At 38.8% G+C, this 24,927-nt stretch overlaps 3 protein-coding genes across 9 annotated transcripts in view; 2 read left to right on the forward strand and 1 right to left on the reverse strand.

Moving 5' to 3' along the window:
- The window catches only part of VIPAS39 (VPS33B interacting protein, apical-basolateral polarity regulator, spe-39 homolog), a 31,562-nt gene extending 28,765 nt beyond the window's left edge, over nt 1–2,797 (forward strand). For all 3 annotated transcript variants that reach the window (XM_074235636.1, XM_074235635.1, XM_074235637.1), the window contains exon 21: nt 1–2,797. In XM_074235636.1, coding sequence (XP_074091737.1) covers nt 1–21 — 21 coding nt within the window. In that variant the 3' untranslated portion in view covers nt 22–2,797.
- On the forward strand, nt 726–15,324 carry NOXRED1 (NADP dependent oxidoreductase domain containing 1). Of its 3 annotated transcripts, none has more exons than XM_074235642.1 (7): nt 726–810; nt 3,596–3,771; nt 5,923–6,128; nt 8,365–8,545; nt 9,420–9,571; nt 10,106–10,325; nt 10,818–15,324. In XM_074235642.1, exons 2-7 carry the CDS (start codon nt 3,608–3,610, stop codon nt 11,017–11,019), a joined length of 1,125 nt encoding a protein of 374 aa, XP_074091743.1. In that variant the 5' UTR covers nt 726–810; nt 3,596–3,607; the 3' UTR covers nt 11,020–15,324. The 3 variants fall into 3 exon arrangements, 2 of the variants coding, with proteins under 2 accessions (XP_074091743.1, XP_074091742.1); XM_074235641.1 differs by lacking the exon at nt 726–810 and adding an exon at nt 2,947–3,145; XR_012478193.1 differs by lacking the exon at nt 726–810 and having other exon boundaries at nt 3,605–3,771; nt 10,818–11,082; nt 11,456–15,324.
- Nucleotides 11,642–24,927, reverse strand: part of SAMD15 (sterile alpha motif domain containing 15) — a 23,234-nt gene continuing 9,948 nt past the window's right edge. The window contains exon 3 of one of the 3 annotated variants that reach the window (XM_074235638.1): nt 11,642–12,619. In XM_074235638.1, coding sequence (XP_074091739.1) covers nt 12,353–12,619 — 267 coding nt within the window. In that variant the 3' untranslated portion in view covers nt 11,642–12,352. The remainder of the gene's footprint in view (nt 12,620–24,927) is intronic. The other 2 variants (XM_074235640.1, XM_074235639.1) reach the window with 2 other exon arrangements.

Below are 24,927 nucleotides of genomic sequence, written 5' to 3' on the forward strand. Positions count from 1 at the left end.
CAAATTCGATGGAAGAACTAACTGGAAAGTAGTGAACCAAGGAACCTCCCTGTTTGCCTTCCACCTGTCCCCAAGAGAGAAGGGGGAAGCTTTTGCAGGAAGAGGTACTCTGAGTCACATCATTTGGGCCTATCACCAATAGGCAGAGCCTTTGCCTGGGACGGATGAGCCCTTAAACCAGAACATCTTTGAACTTAGTCTCAGACCAGATGACATCATGATGGCCGAGTCTTAAAGCTGTGATTTGCAAGACCCTTCTGCCTGGGTACTTTTGTGAAGGTCGGAGGGGGTACTCTGTAGGGATCATTCTTACTCTACCTGAGAAGATAATTGGTTAGAAAAGAGGTGTCCTGGACTGAGGGTCAGTCAACATGGAACTTGAATTTTTCCTTTCAACCAGCGGTGGAACTGAATTTGGTTAGACAGTGGCTATTCTAAGTCAAGTCTAAAGGCAGAGACCAGATGCATCTACATCATAGAAGCAGAAAGAGGGTACTGAAGATTGCAGGGAATACAACAATGATAACTAATTCACACTCATTTTAGCCATGCCTTCTGAAATCTTTTTTTTCCAGCAGGTGTCCCTCTACTACACCACCTCACCTCCAATCCCAAGATATTGTGGTTGCTTTCTCTTGCACTGAGAATCCTTTTTGTGCTTGTGATGAGAGCAGATCCCCATTATTTCTTCTTCTCCTACCCCAGATCTAATGCTTTGTTTAGAGGTCAGATGTAACCTCCTCCAGGTTCCAGCAATGCTGGGAAATGCTCTCTTTGGACAGTTTCTCATTCCTTTAATAGGAGCTACAGGTAGGTATACCTGGGCTAGATCCAAACTTGGTCCTGCCTCTGGTCTTCTGTGGATTGTGATTTGGGGTTGGGGAGGATGTGTCACATTTTTTTTTTCCACCATGATTTTCACAAGGGCATCCTGTGATGCTTGATTACTATTTTGTGCCAAGTTTAGTTCCTCTCACTCTGGTGTCAGAGCTAGCTTGACCAACCCTCATTAAGCTTCTAATAAAACTGTTTCTATGCCTCCCTAGCTGCCTTCTGTTTCTTTCCTTCCATTCTTGTTCAGAATGAACCTCACAACCCTTTTTCTTGGGATGGCCCCAAGTCAGTCTTAGTGATTCTGAGCACCTACTTCCTCTAAAGGACAGCTAGGTGGCACTGTGGATGGAGTGCCAGCCCTGGAATCTGGAAGACTCATCTTCTTGTATTCAAATCTGGTCTCAGTTATGTATTACTAGTTGCATGATCCTGAGCAAGTCACTTAACCCTGTTTGCCTCAGTTTTCTCTTCTGTACAATGAGCCAGAGAAGGATATAGTAAATCACTAGAATATCTCTGCCAAGAAAACAACAAATAGGGTCATAGAAAGATGTAACTGATGTAAAGATGTAACTCCTCTCAAAACAAGTGTAATCATTTTGGAAATAGCACAATGTATAGAGAAGCAGGATGGCCTGGTGGAGAGTATTCTGCCTCTGAGTTAGAAGTTTTACCAATTAGTGGGAACCTAGGGGAACCTAGATGACTATGAAGGTTGGATTTGGTTGAACTAATTGACCTCTTAGCTCTCTTCTAAATCAAAGATTCTAGTGACATGACCTTAAGCAAGTCAGTTCATGACTTTAGGCCTGTTTTATCTGGTAAGATGAAGGGATTGGACTGGATTTTTCTAAGGTGTCTGATGAAAAATTCTGACTGACCACACAGTGTGTGAAGTGGCAGGAGAAAGGGAGATGATATACAAAGCAAAATGCTTCCCACACTATAGGTACATAAGTGTTTGGGGGATAATTTTGATCCAGACCTGTGATCTCATTGGTGTTGGGTTCACTGTGTAAGGAAATTTCCTCCATCGATATGGCAGCTTGTAAAAATTAAGAATATTGGGGGTGCTAAGAAACTGAGGGACTTAGCCAGGATCACATGATTAATATCAGAATCACAAGACCCAGAGTGTCTTTCTGATTGAATCAGTTTATCTGCCAATTCAGTGTTTAATTATAGGTATGTACATACACCATATTTTCATACATAGTCTGTCCCTCCACTTTGCTTTGCTGGTCCTTTCATGTTTATTTCTCACCATCCTTCCAGCTGTGCCTGTAGTAGCTGAAGAGGCAAGAGCCCCATTTGCTAAGTTGTTTATTGTTAGGTTGATTTTCAAGAAAATAGAATTAAGTTTGCTAAGTGATTTACATTTTAGAACATTTTTACAAGCAAACCTAGGTGTTGCAGATCAAGTTCATTCCATGTGGAATATGTGAGCTACTTTGGACATATTGATGGCTGATTATTTCTGGTCCATCTCTCACTACAGTAGGTTTGACTGTTTCTTCAAAGTCTTTGGTATCCAACTACCTAAGGACTTTTTACTCCTCATGAAGCCTATATTTCACCTACAATTTGCTGGGACTTTGTTTTTGGGAAGGTTGGCAAAATAATACAATGGGTTCTCCTAAAGAGATGAGAAATAAGAATACTTTTGAGTTGCACTCTTAGTCTGGCCACTGCCTTAAGACTTTGAGTAAGTTCCTTGACTGCCACAGTGCTTTTTTTTTTCCATTGATAAAATAGGATGTAGGACCTTGGCAATTGAAGCTTATGGATCTCTAAGTTTTGGGTTAATCTTTTGGTGACATTTGAAGAAATAGCTAGGAAATGTCTTAGAGGACAGTCTTAGTAGGGATTATTTGAATATACCTATTAGCATTTAAATAAGCCCATATTGGGGTGGCTAGGTAGTATAGTGGATAGAGCACCAGCTCTAGAGTCAGGAGTACCTGAGTTCAAATCTAGCCTCAGACACTTAATAATTACCTGTGTGGCCTTGGGCAAGCCACTTAACCCCATTACCTTGCAAATAAGTAAATAGATAAATAAATAAGCAAGCAAGCAAACTCATATTACCATCTGGGGGAAGATGTAATGATTTATTCTGGGAGGAGTTGACCCCTTTAAGACTCAGAAGCTCAAGCAATATGGTAGCTAAGGAATCACCATGACAACTTTTCTAGGTAACTCTTAAAGATCTATTTGGGTTTTGTCATCCAGGACAGGAAAAGCTGTGGAGCAGACAAATTCTCCAACTCACTAGTCTGCTGCTAGATCCAAACTATAAAAGGGCCTTCTGGTATTTATTGAAGTTCTTTTTCATTGTCAAAAAAATCATGAAGTTTAAGGGGAGGAGAGAGTTATTTGGAAATATGGACTGATTGTCAGCTTGTTTCCTAAATTCTCAGGGAATGGAAGAATCCAGGGTAAGACGAGGTTTGAGACGAAACTGGTAAAGTCAGCAGTAAATCTAAGTCTGCCTTGGTAACTATGAGATTATAGGGCATTTTCTCTTCTATTTCTCCAGGACAGAAAAGATATGGTAACCCTAAGTATGTGAGCTCAGTCATTGATTAAAAATGTGCCAGGACCTCTGTTCATTCAGAGAACTGGATAAAACTACCAGGTTTTGAGGAGGATAGAATGACTGTGGCCTTGAATTTTAGGTGCTGGCAAGCTGGGCTAGCTGAGAGGCTCCCATTCCCTTCAAGACTGTGCAATGTAGTCAAACTGATTACCTGTTTGGTAGGGACTGGAAGATATGGAAACTGTAGACCTGATGGACAAGCTTACTTCCCTGCAATTTGAGCGAGGGATTCAGAAGGAAGAGCTCCCTTGGCTATTTCTTCAGAGCCGTTCCCGAGGTTTGATGATCGAAGCCTGTGCCCATGCAGCTTTCTTCTGCAGACTACTATGGGCCTTGAGGTAAGGCCCCAAAAAACAGTAGATGGAGAAAATTATGGGTATCACTGATAACAAATGAGGTCTGAGATGTGATCTTATTAAGGGGAATTTACTTGAGCAATGGCAATTTGCCCTTACTGTATCCCACAACCACCAAGAACCATGCTATTCTATGTCCAAAGCCACTTAACTGGGATTCTTTTTTCTTTTTTTTAGTTTTTGCAAAGCAATGGGGTTAAGTGATTTGCCCAAGGCCACACAGTTAGATAATTATTAAGTGTCTGAGGCCAGATCTGAACTCAGGTGCTCCTAACTCCAGGGCCAGTGCTCTATCCACTGTGCCACCTAGCTGCCCCTTACCTGGGATTCTTAATTTGTGGCACTTTCTATGAAGCTGAGTAGATTAGCTGTTAGACTGAGATCCTGGTGTGTCTCCCTCATTTGTATCAGAGTTAATATTGTTTTGTCACTTGGGTAAGAATTGGGCTTATTGTCTAGAGGTAGTGCCAGAACCTTTCTCTATAAGACCCTGAATTAGTGGTCATCTGATTCAGCCTTTTTCCCAAGGATGCTGACACTTACGACTAATTTAGATATAGATGTATTTCATTATTCGAGGGAAAAGATCACAATGGTTCTTGGAGTCTCCCCCCCCCCTCCAAATGCCAGGGCATAGATAAGAGATGTAAATGAATCATTTGTTCAGTGTTAGCCTTCAAGTTATACCTAGATTTTTGTAGTTGAAGATCATTTTTTCCTTGTGCTTAGATCTTGCCCTCTCTGAAATTAAACCCATTACTTCTTTAATGAAAGGCACCAAATCTAGATGTTTTTCTCTGCTCTAAAGTAGTGATATCAAACTAAAAAAAAAATAGGAGCTACATTTTAATCTGGTTTGAACCACTCAGGAGTTTTGTGGGCCATGTGTGGCCCATAGGCCAATGTTAGATATTTCTGCTCCAAAGTAGCTAACTTAAATGCTATGCCCCCAGACAGTGGACATGGAAGAGAGGCACAAAGATGATATTTGGTTGATATGTTGGCAGGACTTCACTAGTTGGTGAGAGGGAATAATAAGAAACCACTTAGTTAATCTGCTTGGAACAGAGGAAAATGCTTCTAGAAAAGGACTTTCTAATATATACAATAGGATAGGCTCCTGGTCGTGTTTCAGCCAGAAGAACCTAAGTAAATTCTACATTTGTTGTGAATATGGAAACCTAGAGGTTCTATCATTGTTGAAGCATAATAAGATATAGTAGAACTCCTTTATCTAGTGTTTAGACTCTGCAACTTCAACCCTTGCTAACACAATCTCAAACTAGAAAAAAAAAGTCTTATATAAAAAATAGCTATTACAATATTAAGAGTATTAAATCTAGGCACTTGAATTCTGTAGGAGAGATCCTAAGGCTCTCACCTGGAGTCCTTATATTCTTAATTATTACACAGTTCTAATCAAGTTAGGTTATGTAGTTTGCTAGGTCATTGTTTTGTTCAATAACACTTCAAAAGCTGTTAGCATGGGTACTTCCCATTTTCCTTTCACCAGCACAAATTGGTACCCCTCCACAAGAATATTGTGGCTGACAAATATCACCTATAATTCAAAACCTTTTCAATTTTGTGTTGAACCTGCCAAGACTTGGGTTTTACTGCTATAACCTAACATGACATCTCTGCCATTGGAATAGGGTTTAAGGGAAAGTTTCTACTTCATAGAAAATAAGAAACAGCAAACTAGTAGCCAGTTTGTGTGACAGAAGTGGGTTATTAAGAAGTTGGCCTAGTCACAACTGATTTAGCCTGACTTTTGAAAAAAGGAACTGAAAAATTCAAAGCAGGTGCCTAACTGCTAAGATATAATTATGGTAATCAAATTATGCCTAAGAAGTCAGAAATTCATAATTCATTTTAGGAAAATTCCCAATCAGAATACCTAAATAAAGTTTTGGAAGCTAAAGGGATTCACTTTTGCCAATTTGGAAAATTTTTTTTTTTTATCTAGAAAATTCACAGCTCATTTCCTAATGAGTGTCAGATAAATGAGGGGGTCATTGCAATGCATTTTCTTTGTAGTTATGTGTATATAAGGAAACTAGATTTATATACTTCTGGAATTGAAGTTCCAGGACAACTAAAAAGTATTTATGAGTTTTTTTATTCTTCCAGGAAAATGGATGGGAGCACCTCAATCTCCATGCTCCCTTCGGAGGAAGAGAAGGAAGACCCTTATAAAAAACCTTCCAAAAGAGATCTGAAAGTGGGCATCATTGGAGGTGGTAGACTGGGGAAGCACTTGGCACTAGTGTTACTCCATCAGGCCTCCCTCCCTCCCCAGAACCTTCATATCTCCACTCGGAGGCCAGAGACCTTGAGTAAGAATTGGGGGGGGGGGGCATTTTTGCCTCCTTATCCCCCAAATAAGTTAGAAAATAACATTCCAATTTGTTTCTTCTAGGCAAGTCCCCCTTGACTTGATTATTCCTGTTCCACTTTATTTGTGTTCCTTTCTCTTTCTACGTAATGAATGTATCTTGCTGGGTTTTTGATGCAAGAGGAAAATGCTTCTAGAAAAGGACTTTCTAATATATACAATTAGGTCATTGTTTTCATGTTCCAAGTTAGTGGCAAAAAATTTGAACATGAATTTTGGGTTTTTCTATTGAAGCCAAGCTTCCTAATCCTATATTTAGAAAGCAATATGAAAAATGTATAGGGCCATTTCCATATAACAAATATATATTTTATAAACTTTTTTCTTTGGTTTACATGATGGTGTTAGGATAGGAAAATGATGTTTGTCGTCAGGGATGTCATGCCATGGCAAGCATATGAATTAGATTTGAGGGAGGGAGCCTGAGCTAAGTCACCAACTGTCACCTTCTCCCAGAGCCATCTGGGTCCAGTGGCCAGATATGAATCAGAAGACTGGAGATGGCCCAGGATTCGAGGCAGTCAGGGTTAAGTGACTTGCCCAAGGTCACACAGCTAGTCAGTTTCAAGTGTCTAAGGCCGGATTCACATTCCTGTCCTCCATGGCCAGTGCTCTCTTCATTGTGCCACCTAATTGCCTGGATAGGATTTTGGAGTCCAGAGGACAGGAGTTCGAATGTGGCCTCAGCACTTGAAACTGACTAGCTGCTGTGAGACCTTGGACAAGTCACTTAACCCTGATTGCCTCATATCCAGGGCATCTCCAGTTGTCCTGATTCATATCTGACCAGATGACTCTGGAGGAGAAAGTGAGGCTGGTGATTTAGCATAGCCCCTGCCCACCTCACTATAATCCAGTTCATGTGCTTGCTATGGTATCACCTCTCTGTTGTCATGGTCTTTTTCCAGAATGAAGGACAAACATTAGGACAGGTTGTGTACGTACATAGTTTAAGGAAGCAGAATTTGGAATTGTTTTGCCATCAATGTTTATCATTTTAGGATATGTTAACTACACTGGCATATATGTATCTGTTCTCATAACTTTATTTGCATAAATCTTAGGGATTGATGATTGTTCTAGGATTTCTGTTTTGCTTCCTCCTTTTAGAGGCAATGTGATATAGGGCTTAAAGAGTTGGGTCCAAAAGCTAGGAAGAATTTGGTACAAGACTTCTTACATCTCATTAACTGTGTTAACCTAGTTAAGCCATGTCACCTCTCAGGGGCCTGAGTTACTTTCATAGGTGCTTATCTTCATTGGTAGAGGAAATCCTTAGATGGGAAGACCTCCCTATATCAGTGAAATATAGTTCTAGTGTCATCTTTCCTTCTTTTGATAAAATTTTGCTCCATAAAAAGTCTTATCAATGTCAGTAACATTTTCAGTTTTTCAATAGTATTTTCAAAACTACATTGTTAAAACATCACACATAAGACTTCCATTTAAAATTTCTGCTTTAGTATGTTAAACATAATTGCACATGTATAAGCTATGTCAGATTACTGTCATGGGAGATGAGACGGAAAGGAGGGAGGTAGAAAATGTGGAACTCAAAAGTTTACAAAAGGATATATCTTTGCATATAATTGGAAAAAATAAAATTTCTACTTTAAGATAATCCATATTGATAGTAGAATAATGATATTACAAAACTATCCAGTGGTCTTATTACTCAGTAGTATCAATGAACACATTTCTCCATTTGTAAAAAGTTTTATTTACATTTAACTGTGTACATATTTTCCTAATACATTCTTTCTCACCTCTCCTGAACCTCTATCCCCTCATTCATCTACCATTACTTCCCTAATCCTCCCTACTAATTTTCCCTTTGAAAAGATCCTTTTAGGGGAAAAGAGCCAGTAAGAATCTCTTCCTCCAAAGGAAAAATTCTAAGAAGTTCTAAGACTTTGAAAAATAGGTTGAGGATTGATTCCATCACCTAGAAAACTGTTACTGTGGAGGCAGATGTTCTAATAATGGGATTAGCGCATTGCTGCAGTGGGTTTTTTAGAAGACAAGAGTGTCAGAGGAAATGACTTATGTGGGCTGATTTTGAAATAATTATAAACCTTTCCTCACCATAAAATTTAGGTTCAAACTCCCCTGCAGTCTTTACCAAGAGGTCTAATTCAAAGTGCTTTGGTTCTCTTTTCCATTTTTTTTCTTTTCAGTTGACCTCCAGAAGATGGGGATCCAATGTTTTTACCATAACTGTTTTCTGGTAGACTGGGCCAATCTGGTCTTTCTCTGCTGTCTGCCATCTCAGTTGCCTCACATTTGCTTGGAAATCAGTCCTAGGCTTGAGAAATTCTGCTTTGTATATAGCCTGGTCACTGCTGTCCCTCTGCCTAGGTAACTACTTTAGAGTCTAGACCAGTGGTTCTTAACTTGGGGTCCACTGGATGCTTTTTAGAATAATCAGATGTATTTCAGTATAATTGATTTCCTTTGTAATCCTATGTTTTTTACTGTGCATTTAAAAATATTGTTCTGCAATAGGATCTATGGTACAGAAAAGATTAAGAACCCTTGTGTTAGAGTTTTCAGCTAGCAGAGCTATATTCTCTCAGCCTTCTTGTACTATCTAATCCAATCTCCTTTGGTATTTGAATGAGGATTCCTTTTAAGATGGAAATTGCTTTGCTTTGCAGAAGGAGTAAGTCATGAATTTTTTTGTTTTTATTTTTTTTTGCAAGGCAATGAATGGGGTTAAGTGACTTGCCTAAGGTCACACAGCTAGTCAATAAGCATCTGAGACCAGATTTGAACTCCGCTCCTTCCTGACTACAGGACCAGTGCTCTATACACTGTGCCATCTAGTTACCCCAAGTCATGCTTTCATAATCTTTCCATTCTTTTTGGCCTAGACTGACTGCTTCCTTCTGAGTGATCTTTTGCACAGAGTTTATTGCTGGGACTAAGTGGGACCCCAAATTATACTATTGGGCCAGATAAACTTTCATTTCCAATCCTGAGATGGGGGTAGCTAGGTGATCCCTAGCAGCATGATGAGTTCAAATTTATCCTCACACACTAATAAATTGTGTAGCCCTGGGCAAGTTATTTTACTCCTTCAGCTTCATCTGTAAAATAGGATGCCAGCAACAAATGAGAGCTTTATAAACCACTTTGCAAACCTCAGTGGTGGCTCTTGTGATCATTAAAATTTTTCCACACTCCTTCATGCATTGCTGCTTCTGAATGGGCACTGTGATTTTACTTCTAGGCTGAAGCAGCTGCTGTGCCACACCACCATCTTGCGCCCTCAGTATCAGTGTGCTGAAACTTATATTGATATATGGGGGTCCAATGAGGGCATCCAGTCAGCACTTCAAGATCCTGATATAATTCGGGCCACTTCTCCTTACAGCACTGATGGTAAAGGTTCACCAAATGGGTCTATCTCTCTACCTGTTCTTCCCTGTTACATACTGTTATTGGAAAGAAGAAACAGAACTATTATTCTCTCATGTCCCCAGTTTAATAAAGAGACAGTTGATGAGTTGTTTAAAAGGCAATTTTCTCAAGGGAAGAGTGGGGTGGGGAGGGTGCTTGACTATATTACCTTAAGTTTTTAAGAATGACCTGCCTGAGGCCTAGCAAGTACACTCTTGGCTGATAATCTGGGAAGAAAATAAGAAAATCATCATCTGTGATCAGTCTGGGTTGGTTTTTCTTTTCTGCTTTGAAAATTTAAAGAAATTTCATCGTAACCTAAAGAATCATTAGACTTCTCTTCCTGGAATATATTCTAGGCTTAAACTATATCCTAAATATTAGAGGATTGGGGCCCTTGACCCAGGGGAGGTGATTCATTTTAATACTGCTGGGCATCAATCACTAGGGGACTTGACTTAAGCTCCCCTACTATCAATTTCCAAACTTGTATTTACCTTCTTTATTGATATATAGGAGGAATAACTCTCAACATCAAGTGGCTGGAGGCAGTCTTCTATGCAGCTCTAAATACCTGCACATTAAGGGAAATACCCTACCAACAAGCGCTAGAAGTACTCAATGACTTGTGTCTCTCTGTGCATCTGCAAACCTGTGAGGATAAGACTAATTGCCCAAGATTCATTGTTACAGACTTTGTCAATCAAGCCTTTGCCAAGACACTCCATCCCAGCAAGTAAGATCCCAGATGCCTGATATTTCTGATTTTAGTTTTCTATCAGACTTTTGCTTCTGCTGATAATTTATTTCTTCTCTAAATATTTCTTCTCTAAATACTTTAAAAGGCATATATTTGGGCTTTTCTGTTTTCAATGTCCATAATTCCCTGATGCATCTCTCTTCCTTAATTATAAGACATTAAGAATATCATATTTTGCCATCATACTACAAAGTATGCTGTATTTTTTATATAGTCTCAAAGCACTTAGGTAGTCTTATATAATTAGAAAAGGCATTTTAAGTAAAATGAAATTGATACATTAAATAGTTCCATCAGGATTTCTATAGAAGCTCTAAATTTTAACTAGTTGGTATAGGAAATGGATTATTTCATTTCCAAAGGAAAGAATTCTTTTCCAAAGGAAAATAAAGTATTGAATAGATAGGATCAACTCCTGTCAGCAAACATAGCACCGCTACTAATAATACCTGTGTTCTTTTTTTTCAGTGCTTTCCCTTGGTTTGACTTGATCACTGTGCAACTCAAGGAAACTCCCTTTAGCCAGCACCTAGGAAAAAGTGTGACTCTTCAGGAACACTTAACTGTTCTTTACTGTGCCTCATTTGGTATCTCACTTTCCCAAGAAACAGAACAACCAAAAGAAGAAGAGAAAGAAGTGATGCAGGAGGCTCCAGGCCCACAGTCCTGAAAGAACTTTTTGAGCTGCATGGAATTATCTTCAGACTGACTAGCATGATCTGCTACTTTCCAGGTCAGCCCCCTTAAATAGAATGGGCCTTGACTTTCACTGCTGGCAGTGGTGGCTGCTTTATTTAGCAATAACTTGTTTGTAGATTTACAGAAATATAAAGTTTTGATTAATTTGATTAGAAATACCATGCCAAGGCAGCAAAACATGTCAAAGTATATTTGCCACAAATTAAGCACAAAGGAAAAGTGCAAAATTGCGCAAAATTGCACTTTTCCTTTAATGTCAGAGGTGAATTTGGTAGTGGAGATTGCCACTATAACCTAAGCATTCTGACTCACCCAAGAATGCAATCTCTCAATAGTGCCTCTTGTTTAAAAGTCTAGATTTAGATAGTTCCCTTGTCAGTATAGTTATTCTAAATATATTCCTATAGGAAAGAAGTTGCAGAATAAGAAAAATGGATGGAAGTGACAACACCTATAAAATAAAGAGATAGGACAAACCATCTGACCAAGTTCTGATCATCTTCATGCTTCTTATTTCAACTAGATAAGACAATGAGTCATTCTTTTTAAGTAGTTTATATTTAAAACAATAAAAAACTTTGCAAAATATAAATTTATAAAAAAAAATAAGTGTAAAGTGTCTTATAAATCTTACACTAAAGTACAGTCTCAAAGCACTTAGGTAGTCTTATATAATTAGAAAAGGCATTTTAAGTAAAATGAAATTGATACATTAAATAGTTCCATCAGGATTTCTATAGAAGCTCTAAATAATAATGATTAAAAAAAACAATAGGAGTAATGGTGCCAACAAGATGACACTGCTAGGATTTTTGAGATGTCACAGACCCTTCTGGCTTAGTACATAGCCCCAGAAGAATTTTAAGATGTTAAAAGTAAAATGGAAGAGAGGGAACAGTAAAGGTTTATGAAGCCAATATTGGGTAGCCTTAATTCAGTTTTAGTAATAAGTTGACTTTAGATTTCTAATGTGAAGAAATCAAGCATGGACGAACCTTAATGTAGCTGCCATTTAAGAAATGATTGAGCAATACTACAAAGTATAGTGTTAGGCAAATTCAAGGACCAAATCTATAATGACAGATTTCAGAAACCCATTTGGTACTTCTGTAGCCCATTTTGTTCATATTACTAGATTGCATTACTTGGAATAATACATTAAATAACACATTAAAAACCATTCCCATCTTTACCATAAATAGAAGAAATGAAGTGCAACACAGCGAGCAAAATGAATCAGTAGTAGAGATACAAAAAGCAGTAGTTCTGACTTTTCAGTCTTTGCAGAGGGAAAAAACCCACTTCTAAATTAATTTAATTTGATCTTTTAAATGTGAGGCTTTTTTCTTTCTTTTTGGGTGGGGTTCAACTTTCTGTTCAACAGGAACTCTTGGAACCTCCAATCTTGCATCTGTGACAAACTGAGATAGGGTCAGAGCATCAGATTTTACCCCTGTATGAGCTTTCCGTTCCAAAAATAATCCCATGTTGTCCCGATAGGGAAGAGAAATACTGCGAGTGAATAATGGTTCTTCAATTCCAAGTAACTCCCGTGTGTGATGTGAAATTACCTGAAAGTCAAGAAAAATGTCTTTTAATGGGATAATTGTCCTAACTTAAGTTCACCTAAATTAAAAGTACTCCTTAATTTTCTAGACTTCTTTAAACCTAAATCCTTAAGCTATTTTTACATGAAATTAAATTGATGCAAAAAGTCAAAACCCCAGTCTGTTTTCTTGTAGCCAACAATTTTCTTTAAGGTTTTTGCAAGGCAAATGTAATTAAGTGGCTTGCCCAAGGCCACACAGCTAGGTAATTATTAAGTGAGGCTGGATTTGAACTCAGGTACTACTGACTCCAGGGCTGGTTCTCTATCTACTGCCCCACCTAGCTACTCCCATCCACTGCACCACCTAGCTGCCCCCAGCAAACAATTTTCTAAGAGAATTTCACATATGAATATATTTATTTTATTTTTTTGTACAAATTTTTTTATATATTATTACAATATTCTTGTTGAAGAGTAAACATAATACCCCTTCCCCCAAAAAATATAGACCCTCATGAACATTAAAGGAAAGAGGAAAAAATTAAAATTAAAATAATAATAGAGGCACCTAAGTGGCACTTTGGACAGAGCACCGGCCCCAAAGTCAGTAGTACCCAAGCCCAAATCCGGCCCCAGACACCCCAACCAGCAAGCCACCCCAACCCCACTGTTCTGCAAAAACCAAAAAAAGAAATAAACAAAATAAAATATGATAACAATAATGATAATAATATAGACAGCCAACAATCACCCAGCTGTGTAACTCTGGGCAACCCCCCCCCCAAATAATAATAAAAAATGTGCTTCAGTCTGTATTCCAACACCACCAGCTCTGTTGCAAGTGGATCACATTCTTTAGGACAAGTCCATCATAAAAGCTACTTCCATAATTTTCCAATGTTGCCATTGCTGATAACTCCCTCCATTCATACTTCCCTACTACCACATACTATATTTTCTCTCTCCTTTCACTCTATCCCTCTTCTTAATCACCAGCCCTGAGGCCAAGAGGCCCCGAGCCCACATACCAACCCTAAGGCCCAGCAAACACCTGGCCATGTGGTCCCAGACAGGCCATCCAATCCCAGCCCTTTGCAAGAAACAAAAAAGAAAATGTGTTATATCTGACCACTGTCTCCCACAGTCTACCCTCTCCTCCATCACTCACATCCCCCCATCCCCCTGTGCCTCTTATCTCCTTCTTATTCTAGATGTCTATACCCCATTGAGTATATAAGCTATTTCCTCTCTGAGCCACCTCTGATGAGAGCGAAGGTTCCTTCATTCCCCCTTGCCTTCCTCCTTCCATATCATTGCAATAGCTCAGTGTAATAAAAAAAAATCTTATTATATGAAATATCTTAGCCTATTCTACCTCTCCTTTCTCTTATTCCCATTACTTTTCCCTTTTAGCCATTGACTCTATTTTACAATATATTATATCTTCAAACTCAGCTCTCTCCTGTGCTTCATCCATAAAAGCTCCTTATACCTGCTCTATTAAATGAGAAGTTTCCTATGAGTATTATCACTATCATTTTTCTATGCAGGAATACACGTAGTTCATCATCATCAAGTCCCTCATATTTTCCCCTTCTCCACTCTCTGTGTTTCACCTGAGTCCTGTACCTGAAGATCAAACCTTCTGTTCAGCTCTGGCCATTCCAACAGGAACATCTGAAATTCCCCTGGTTCATTGAAAGTCCATCTTTTTCCCTGGAAACCCAGTTTTGCTGGGTAGTTGATTCTCGGTTGCATTCTGACCTCTTTTGTCTTCTGGAATATTTTATTCCAAGCCCTACAAGTCTTTAATGTAGTTGCTACAAGTCCTGTGTGATCCTGACTGCAGCTCCACGATATTTGAACTGTGTCCTTCTGGCTGCTTGTAATATTTTGTCTTTGACTTGGGAGTTCTGGAACTTGGCTATAATATTCTTGGGGGTTGTTTTTTATGGATCTCTTTCCAAGGGAGATTGGTGGATTCTCTCAATTTCTATTTTTCCCTCTGCTTCTAGGGTATCTAGGCAATTTTCCTGTAGGAATTCTTTAAAATGATGTCAAGGCTCTTTTCCTGATCATGACTTTCAGGTATCCCAATAATTTCTAAATTACCTTTCCTGAATCTGTTTTCCATATCAGTTGTTTTTTTCAATGAGATGTTTCACATTTTCTTCTAATTTTCCATTCTTTTGGTTTTGAAGTATCGTGTCCTGACTTCTTGTAAATTCAGCAGCTTCCTTATCTCTTTTTTTCATCTGGCCAATTCAGCTTTTTAAAGCATTCTTCTCCTCAATAACTTTTTTTTTTTTGCAAGGCAATGGGGTTAAGTGACTTGCCCACACAGCTAGGTACTGTGTCTGAGGCCAGATCTGATCTCAGGTACTCCTGACTCCAGGACCAGTGTTCTATCCACTGTACCACCTAGCTGTCCCTCATATAATTTTTTGAACTGTTTTATCCATTTGGCCTAAGCTGGTTTTTAACATGCTATTTTCTTCAGAATTTTTGGGGGTTTCCTTAACTAAGCTGCTGAGTTTTTTTTCATGTTTTTCCTGCATCTCTCTCATTTCTTTTCTCAGTTTTTCTCCTATCTCCCTCACTTGATTTTCAAAATATTTTTTGAGCTCTGTTATAGCCTCAGCCCAATTTCTGTTCTTCTTGGAATCTTTAGATGCAGGAGCTTGGACTTCCTCATCTTCTATTTTGATCCTTCCTCTTTTTTATTTAATATTCTCATTTTGTACAAATGTTTTTTTACATTAATAAAATATTCTTACAAATAATGTGTTTTTTACATTAATAAAATATTCTTGTTTAAGAGTAAATGAAATACTCCCTCCCCCCATAAATATAGACTTGCTTGAGCGATAAAAGGGGAGAGAAAAAAAATTAAAATTAAAAAAATAATAGTAATAATTGTTAAAAAAAAATAATAGTAATAATTGTAGGTATGGCCAGGTGGTGCAATGGACAGAGCACAAGCCCTGGAGCCACGAGGACCTGAGCCCACATCTGGCCCTGTACACCCAACAATCAGCCAGCCATGTGACATGCAAGCCATCTGAACCCCACTGCCTTGCAAAAACCAAAAAAAGGGGAAAAAAAGACCCAAAATAAAATGAACTAGTAATAATAGTAGGGGTGGCTGGGTGGCAGATAGAGCATTGGCCCTTAAGCCAGGAGTACCCGGGTCCAAATCAGGCCTCAGACACCCAACGATCACCCAGGCAGGTCACCCAGCCCCATTTGCCCTTCAGCCCCCAAAAATAATAATAAAAAATCTGCTTGAGTTTTTGTTCCAACACCAACAATTCTGTCATGGGTGGTTCACATTCTTTATGACAAGTCCATTACAAAAGTTACTTTCATATTTTTTCCACCATTGCCATTGCTGATCACAACTCCCTCCTTTTGTATTTCTCCACTACCATGTACTATATTTTCTCTATCCTTTCACTCTGACTCTGCTGTAGGGTAGCTGAGTGGCGCAGCGGACAGATCCCTGGTCCTGGGGCCAAGAGGCCCCAAGGCCCCCTACCACCCCTTAGGCCCAGCATCCACCTGGCCCTATGGTTCCGGACAGGCCATCCAATCCCAGCCCCTTGCAAGAAGTAAAAAAGAAAATGTGTTATATCTGACCACTCTCCCCCTATGGTCCATCCTCTCCTCCATCACTCACATCACCCACCCTTCCCCCTGTCCTCCCCCTTCTTACTCCAGATGTCTATACCCCATTGAGTATATTTGCTGTTTCCTCTCCTAGCCACCTCTGATGAGTCAAGATTCCCTCATTCCCCCTTGCCTTCCCCACTTCCATATCATTGCAATAGCTCATTGTAATAAAGAAAAATATTATTATATGAAATATCTTGGCCTATTTCCCCTCTCCTTTTTCTTTCTCCCATTCCATTTCCCTTTTTTCTATTGACTCAATTTTTACACCGTATTTTATCTTCAAATTCAGCTTTCTCCTGTGCTTCAACTATAAAACCTCCTTCTACCTGCTCTATTAATTGACAAGGTTCATATGAGTATTATCGGTGTCATTTTTCTATGCAGGAATACATGCAGTTCATCATCATTAAGTTCCTCATATTTTCCCCTTCTCCACTTCTATGCTTCACCTGAGTCCTGCATCTGAAGATCAATCCTTCTGTTCAGCTCTGGCCATTCCAAAAGGAACATTTGAAATTCCCCTGGTTCATTGAAAATCCATCTTTTTCCCTGGAAGAGGACATTCAGCCTTGCTGGGTAGTTCATTCTTGGCTGCATTCTAAGCTCTTTTGCCTTCCGGTATATTCTATTCCAAGCCCTATGAGCTTCCAATGAAGTTGCTGCTAAGTCCTGTGTGATCCTGACTGCAGCTCCATTATATTTGAACTGTGTCCTTCTGGCAGCTTGTAATATTCTGTCTTTGACTTGGGAGTTCTGGAACTTGGCTATAATATTCCTAGGGGTTGGTTTTTTGGGCTCTCTTTCTCGGGGGGATCGGTGGATTCTCTCCATTTCTATTTTGCCCTCTGCTTCTAGAATATCAGGGCAATTTTCCTGTAGTAATTCTTTGAAAATAATGTCAAGGCTCTTTTCCTGATCATGACTTTCAGGTATTCCAATAATTTTTAAATTATCTTTCCTAAGTCTGTTTTCCATATCAGTTGTTTTTTCAATGAGATGTTTCACATTTTCTTCTAATTTTTCATTTTTTAGGTTTTGAAGTATTGATTCCTGATTTCTGGTAAATTCATCAATCTCCCTGAATTCTGTTCTTTGTCTGAAGGATTTGTTTTCCTCAGAGAGTTTTCTTATCGCTTTTTAAAGCATTCTTCTCCTCAATAACTTTTTGAACTGTTTTATCCATTTGACCTAAGCTAGTTTTTAGCATGCTATTTTCTTCAGCATTTTTTGGGATTTTCTTGACTAAGTTGCTGACTTCATTTTCATGTTTTTCCCTGCATCTCTCTCATTTCTTTTCCCAGTTTTTCTTCTATCTCCCTCATTTGATTTTCAGAGTCTTTTTTGAATTCTGTCATAGCCTGAGCCCAATTTCTGTTTTTCTTGGAGTCTTTAGATGCAGGAGCTTGTGCTTCCTCATCTTCAGACTGAGTATTTTGATCCTTCTTGGGTTCATTTGCAAAATATTTCTCAATGGTGTTCCTCTTTTTTTCTCTGCTTGCTCGTTTTCCCAGCCTTAGCCTGTTTTGGGGGTGCTTCCTGAGCTTTTGGGACACTCCCACAAGGGTCTCAGTATATGATGCTCTGTCTTCCCTCCTGGTCTGTGAATGACCATATGCGCCCCCCCTCTGCCACAGGGCTGAGGTGGGGGGGCCGCTGCTGTTCTATGGGGGGCCTAGACTGTGATCAGGATCTGAATGTGATCAGAGCCCCAGAGTCCTGTTCCAGGGGCAGAGGACAGAGCTCAGCAGTCTCTCTTAACTTCCCTCCCTAGGTTCAATGGGCTTATGCCCTGGGGGCTCCTGCTTACTGGCTCCGCCTGCTTCTGTTTCCTGGATCTGGGCTGTGCTGGCCCAGATGCTTGCTGTGTGCCCTGAGGGCTGGGCTCCTCTGGCTTGCTCTGACTGAGGTTCCCCTGCTGTTCCCCCAGTTTGTGCCCGGTGCTCCCCGGGGTGTAGCTCAGGAGACTCCTCCACTGCTGTGAGCCACAGCTCCCAGCGCCCTGGGGCTGCCTCCGGGAGGCTGGGGAGGCTGAAGTTCTTTGGCTCTGGCGGGCTACCCCTCCGACCCCCGGGGAGCAGAGCCTTTCTGCTCTTTTCCAGGTTACCTTGAGTAGGAGAACTGCCTCACTGGGTCCCTCTGTGGGTTCTGTCTCTCAAAAATTTAGATAGAGTCCTTAGCTTATGAGTTTTATGAGATAGTGCCTAAGACATGATCCTTTCTTGTTGTCATCTTGGCTCCGCCCCATTTTGATCCTTCTAGGTTTCATAGACAAAGTATTTCTCAATTCCTCTTTTTTCCTCTGTTTACTCATTTCCCCAGCTTGTGCCTGGTCTTGGGGTGCTTCCTGAGCTTTTGAGCATTATTGGGACACCCCTCCCCCACAAGGATCTCAGTGTGTGAAGCTCTGTCCTCCCTCCTGGTCTATGAATGACCACAAGGGCACCCCTCTGCCACGGGGCTGAGGTGGGGGGGGCCTTGCTGTTCTATTGGGGGGCCTAGACCGATCAGGATCTGAATGTGGTCAGAGCCCAGAGTCCTGTTTCAGGGACAGAGGACAGAACTTGGAAGTCTGTCTCTACTCCCCTACCTAGGCCCAGCACTCAAGCCCTGGGGGCTCCTACTTATGGGCTCCGCCTACTTCCCCATTCCTGGATCTGGGCTACCACAGCCACTCTGCTAGCTGAGTGCCCTGAGAGCTGGGCTTCACACACTCTCACTGATCTTCCAAGCTGTGCCTGGTGCTCCCCGAGTGTGGGTCAGGAAAACTGCCCCTCCTGCCATGAGCCTTGGCTCCTAGTGCCCTGGTGCTGCCTCTGGGAGCCTGAGGTTCCTTCGTTTTGTGTCTCGAAAATTTAGTTAGAGTCCTTATTAATTATAATTAATTATAATTATAATATAATTATAATATAATTATAAATAATTATAAAATAAGGACTCTAACTAAATTTTCAAGTTTTGAGAGAGAGCACCTAAGAGAAAATCTCTTCTCCTGTGGCCATCTTGGCTCTTCCCCACATATGAATATAAAATGAATCTCATTGAGTACCACTTAAGTTTTCTGTTCCCCAGCATTAGATGGTACCAGATGAGTTCATGTCTCAGTTTAGTTGAGTTGCTTAACATCTCTAAGATTAGGTAAAATTTCAGAGCAGGAGCCATAGATATTCTTTTGTAAGTTATCTATGTTTCCTACTCAAAGGGCTTGCCTATAAGAGATTCAGTCAACCTACAACTAAAAAAAAAAGAAGTGATCAATTAACAGAACTAAAGAAATTACTAGATTGGCAAAAACTAAAAAGTGATTCTGAAACAAATGAACACTAAATAATTAACTTCAAGTTCAAATTAACTTTTTTATTCTTTATATCTGCAAAAAGTATATTTTAAAAGAATGTAATCTATCTATCCTTCTAGAATCATCCTTAAAAATTTAATTCAAATAATTTTACTGATTCCTTTTATTTTTCACTGTATATTTCCCCATTACATGTAAAAAAAATTTAACAAACATTTTTTAAAATTTTGAGTTCTAAATCTTCCTCCTTCTCACTTCTTCCCCCTCCTTGAGAATGTAAGCAATTTGATTTTATTTATACATCAGGTATAAAAAAAATTCCATAATAGCCAATTTCAAAAGAAAATGCAAACAAAATAAAACAAAGAAAAAATCTAAATTATGTTTCAGTCTGTATTCAGAGTTCATCAATTCTTTCTCTGGAGATGGACAGAATTTAATTAAGTGATGCACTCAGTCAGCATACGAGTAAATTTGGAAAACAACAGTGGTCGCTGGATTGCAAAAGATCAGTTTACTTCCCAATCCTAAAGAAGGACAATTCCAAGGAATGTTCAAAATACTGAACAATTGTGATCATTTCACACACCTGCAAGTTTATGCTTAAGATAGACTTCAGTAATATGTGAACTAGGAATTACTAGAAGAGCAGGCTGATTTTCAAAGAGGCAGAGGAATGACAGACCAAATTGCCAATATTCACTGGATTATGGAAAAAGTAAAAGAACTTCAGAAAATGTCTACTTTGGTTTCATTGCCTAGACTAAAAGCCTTTGTGTGGATCACATTAAAATGTTACAACTCAGAGAGGAGTACCAGTTCATCTTATTTGTCTCCTGAGGAATGTGAATACAGGCTAAGAAGCAACAGTTAGACCTGAACACAGAACATGTACAACCTCTATAAGTTTTCTCGCTGTCATGGGGAAGGCAGGAGTGAAGGGAGGGTGGTAAAAAAAAATGTGGAACTTATAAAAAGATCAATGTTGAATAAAAAGATCAATGTTGAAAACTATCTTTGCATATAATTGGAAAATAGAAAATAACATCAAACACTCATACAAAAGAACTAAACATGAAACAACTGTTAAAACTTATATCACATTATTTAATTTATATGCAGAGTACAGGTGAAATGCCAGGCTGAATGAATCAAAAGCTGTAAAATTGAGGTTGACAAAAGAAAGATCAATAATTTCAGATTTAGATGATACCACTCTGATAGCAGAAAGTGAAAAGGAATTAAGAAGCCTCTTCATAAGGGTGAAAGAGGAGAGTGTAAAAGCTGGCCTGAAACTTAACATTTAAAAAAACAACAACTTGGCAACTGTTCCCATCACTTCCTGGCAAATAAAGGAGAAGAACTGAAAGCATATTCTTGGGTTCAAAGATCCCTATAGACAGCAACTACAGCCACAAAATTAAAAGATATTTGCTCCTTGGAAGGAAAAACCATAGTAAGTATGGACAGCATATTAAAAAGCAGAGATATCACCTTGCTGATAAAGGTCCATATAGTCAAAACAATGGTTTTCCTGTAGCAATGTATGACTGTGGACAGTCTACTCTTGAACTGTGGTGCTGGACAGATTTGAAGAGTCCCTTGGATATAGCAAGGAGATCAGATCAGTCAATACTTAAAAGAAATAATTCAGACTGTTTTGTGAAAAGTTAAATACTGAAGCTTAAAATACTTTGGCCATGTAACAGGAACTCATTGAATTGATACTGGAAAAGACTGAAGGCAAAAGGTAAGTCAGGGAATGAGATGGATAATGTCATGGAAACAAGCATGAAATTCACTATTCAAGAGATAAGTGAAGGACTTAAGGGCCTGTTGTGCCCTAGTGCATGGAATCATAAAGCCAACCAAACAACTACCACCTTTCGAATGATCTTGGATCATTATATTTATCAGCTATGTCTTTCATAATTGATCATCTTTACAATACTGCTGTTACTGTGTACAGTCTTCTTCTGGTTCTGCTCTCTTCATTTTACATCAGTTTATATAAATCTTCCTGGGTTTTTAAACTCATCATTTCTTATGGCAAAACTGCATTCTTTCATAATCACATTCCCTAATTTGTTCAGCTATTCCCCAATTGACAGCAATCATCTTGATTCTTTGCCATAACATAAAAAGCTGCTATAAATTTGTACAAATAGGTCCTTTCCTCTTATCTTTGATATTGTTGTTCAGTAGTTTTAGTTGTGCCCAAATCTGTGACCCCACTTCCTTGGCAAAGATCCTGGACTAGTTTGGTCATTTCCTTTTTCAGATAAGGAAACTGAGGCAAACAAGGTTAAGTGACCTGCCCAGGGTCATGTGGCTAGGAAGTGTCAGTGGTCAGATATGAACTCTGGGAGGTAAAAGTCTTATAGACTCCAGAAATGGCAGTCTATCCATTGTCACCTTTTCTTTGATATTAATACCCTTTAAGGGGGCAACTAGGTGGCACAGTGGATGGAGCACCAGTCTTGGAGTCAGGAGGACCCAAATTCAAATCCAGACTCAAGACACTTAATACTTACCTAGCTGTGTGACCATAGGCAAGTCACTTAACCCTACTGCCTTGCAAGAACCAAAATAAATAAATGTCCTTTAAAATCGTTCTGTCCCATCACCAACTTGATCTACTTTTAATTTTTTGCTTCCAATTCATCTTTACAAATTCCAGCTTGAATTGATGTTAAATTGCAGCCAGTACCAATTGAGTTTCACAATCTGCATCTAGATGGGCATTTTCCATGAAAAAATGCTATCAAAATATAACTAAGGAGGATATGAACTGTGGTTTCAAGACTGCAAAAATTATCATTCATACTAAGACAGAATTCTATATATAAAATTAGCTTTTCTTTTAAAGTTTAGAGGGTCCTACCCCTGCAGCAGTCAAGTCTTTCTCCTCACATTTTTACACTTCCAAGTCAAGGAGGGAAAGTGTAATAAATTTAAGTGAGTAGCATGCTTGATACTAAGTGAGGTACATGGTCATTAAAAGCCAAGGGCTACTGAGATTCAGAAACTTTAATTAGCGTATCACAGATTTGGTGCTGGAAGGAATCTTAAAGGAATCTAGACTGATTATTTCACATTATGGAGAAAAATGAGACCCATAGAAGTTAACTGATTTGTTCTAGGTCACAAAAGCTAGGAAGCAGAGCTTGAGATCTCCCATTTGACTTCTCTTAAGTTTATCATTTTACATTTTGGCTTTTATGATTGTTGGTTATCTTTCTTAATCAAAGGAGACCATGACATCAAGTGAATGATAAATGACATGCACATTATGTTGATTAAATGAGAGGGGATGTTGTGCAAAGACAGCCTTCTTACTACCTCTTCACAATTGTCTTAACACGGTAGGAAACAAGACATCTAGTGTTGGTCTGGATACAGCAGGAGACCCTGACCCCTTAGATGGAGGTCTTTGCCATGGCACTGAGGCACCATGACATTATAGTAATGCCTGGCAGAGCGTCAGTATGGTATTTTTATTGTGACAATCTTCTGACAGCTAACCTGTCTCTCAATGGTCTAATATCAGTATGATATTATGGTTATAAAAATAGCTTTTGTAGAAAAAGGAGGAAAAATCAAGCTAATGTTGCTCTTACCAATGCCCCCAAACCCTCCTTTAGGAGAGAACCCAGAAACCCCAATTCATTCTGACTCTTGCACCTCTCCTCTCCCTACCTCAATGATTGTGAGTCAGGTTTCTCTTATCTTTATGTATGTGCTGATCCTATGTTTAAGGTGAACAGATGGCCAATTTAAAACATTCTTATTGAAAAAAGAACCATTACTATCATTGAAGCAGAGAACGCAACAGTTACATAACTTTGAAAACTTTACAATCATTTATCAGAATAACCGCGTGCCATTGTGTCCTGTAGAATCAAATGTAGTATATTCTAATACACAAAGTAGAAATATTAAAGAACTAACTTTAAACTGCCTGTAAAAGGGTTGTCACGTGGCTTATGAGCTTCAGTCTATCTGTGCTCTGTAAGACAAAACTGGCAAACCAAAATATCCTGTTTGTTCCCACCATTTTTTTTAGAATAACAACTGCTTCTTACCAAGGTTCTATTTCATCAAAAAGTGGAAAATGAAAAAAAGGTGGCTTCTTAATTCACTTAACCCTTGTCTTTTACTTTTTTCCCTTACCCCTCTTGTTCACCTAGCACTTACTCTTTTTCCACCAGTGATGAATTAATACTCTTTATGTCCAGATCTGCTCTTTGTCATTCTTCTACTCAAAATCCTACAATGACACTTAATACCTTCCAAATAAAGTCTGAACTTAACCTGACATTCATGATTGCTTAATCCTTGAATTCTTCACAAAGCAGATGTCATCTTATCTTTTCAATCTCATCTTATCCCCTTGTACTTATCCATATGTATTCCAGAAAAACACTATTATTTTCCATCTTCAAATTGTACTTTCTTTTAATCTTTTGCTTATGAAATCCCCTATGCTTGGAATGCCTTTCCTCCCTATCTTCATCTTTTAAAATCCTAATTATATCTCTTTTAGCTCAGCATCTCAATCATTTTTATCTAATGTTAAATATTGTCGAGTTTTGTTTTTATACTAGATGCCTCTACTAGATCATAATGTCCATGAGGACAACAGTTGTCTCTTATTAGTGGTGCAGCAAACCAGTCACAATTCGGAATTATACTTTAAAAAAAACCCAACTAAAGCATAAATTTTGACCCAGGGATGTCACCAACTAGACTTATATATTGCACAACACTCATAGCACTTTTTTTATGGAAGCAAAGAATTGAAAACAAAAAACAATTGTTACCTATTCAGAGAATAGCTAAAAAAAGTTGGTCATCAATATAATGAAACATCTGTGATATAAATAACAATGAATATGAATAATTTGGAGAAGCTACCAAGTGAAGTAAACAATATCAGGAAATTTATTTATACAATATCATCTATAACAATATTATTGTTACTGTTACCTACAAAAAGGCAAATTATCTTAACCAAACTTGTCACTGAGGAAGAGATGAAAAGATGAACCTTTCCCTTCCTACTTTAGCACTACACAGTGTGGAACATTGAATATAGTGTCAAGATTTGGTTGATGTATTGCTTAATTTCTTTAAAAACATTTTTCTTTTTCTCTGTTAGAAGTTTCTCTGTCTCTATTAGAAGGAAAGTGGCCTCAGACACTTAATAATTACCTAACTGTCTGTCCTTGGGCAATCCACTTAACCCCAATTGCCTTGCAAAACCTTAAAAAAAAGGAATGACCACTTGAGTAGGGGTGGGGTGGGGCAGAGGGATATATTTGGAAATAAAAGTGATTTAAAAAACTTTGGAAGTCAGA

Source organism: Macrotis lagotis, chromosome 4 (genome assembly GCF_037893015.1).
Source record: "Macrotis lagotis isolate mMagLag1 chromosome 4, bilby.v1.9.chrom.fasta, whole genome shotgun sequence".
In the NCBI taxonomy this organism is placed as follows: domain Eukaryota; kingdom Metazoa; phylum Chordata; class Mammalia; order Peramelemorphia; family Peramelidae; genus Macrotis; species Macrotis lagotis.

Bases quoted from the DNA above. Each gene is read 5' to 3' on its own strand.
- NOXRED1 (XM_074235642.1), top strand. From the start codon at position 3,608: ATGGAAACTGTAGACCTGATGGACAAGCTTACTTCCCTGCAATTTGAG. The intron at 8,546-9,419 runs GTAACTACTTTA...TTTTACTTCTAG, and splicing joins ACTGCTGTCCCTCTGCCTAG to GCTGAAGCAGCTGCTGTGCC. The intron at 9,572-10,105 runs GTAAAGGTTCAC...ATTGATATATAG, and splicing joins TTCTCCTTACAGCACTGATG to GAGGAATAACTCTCAACATC.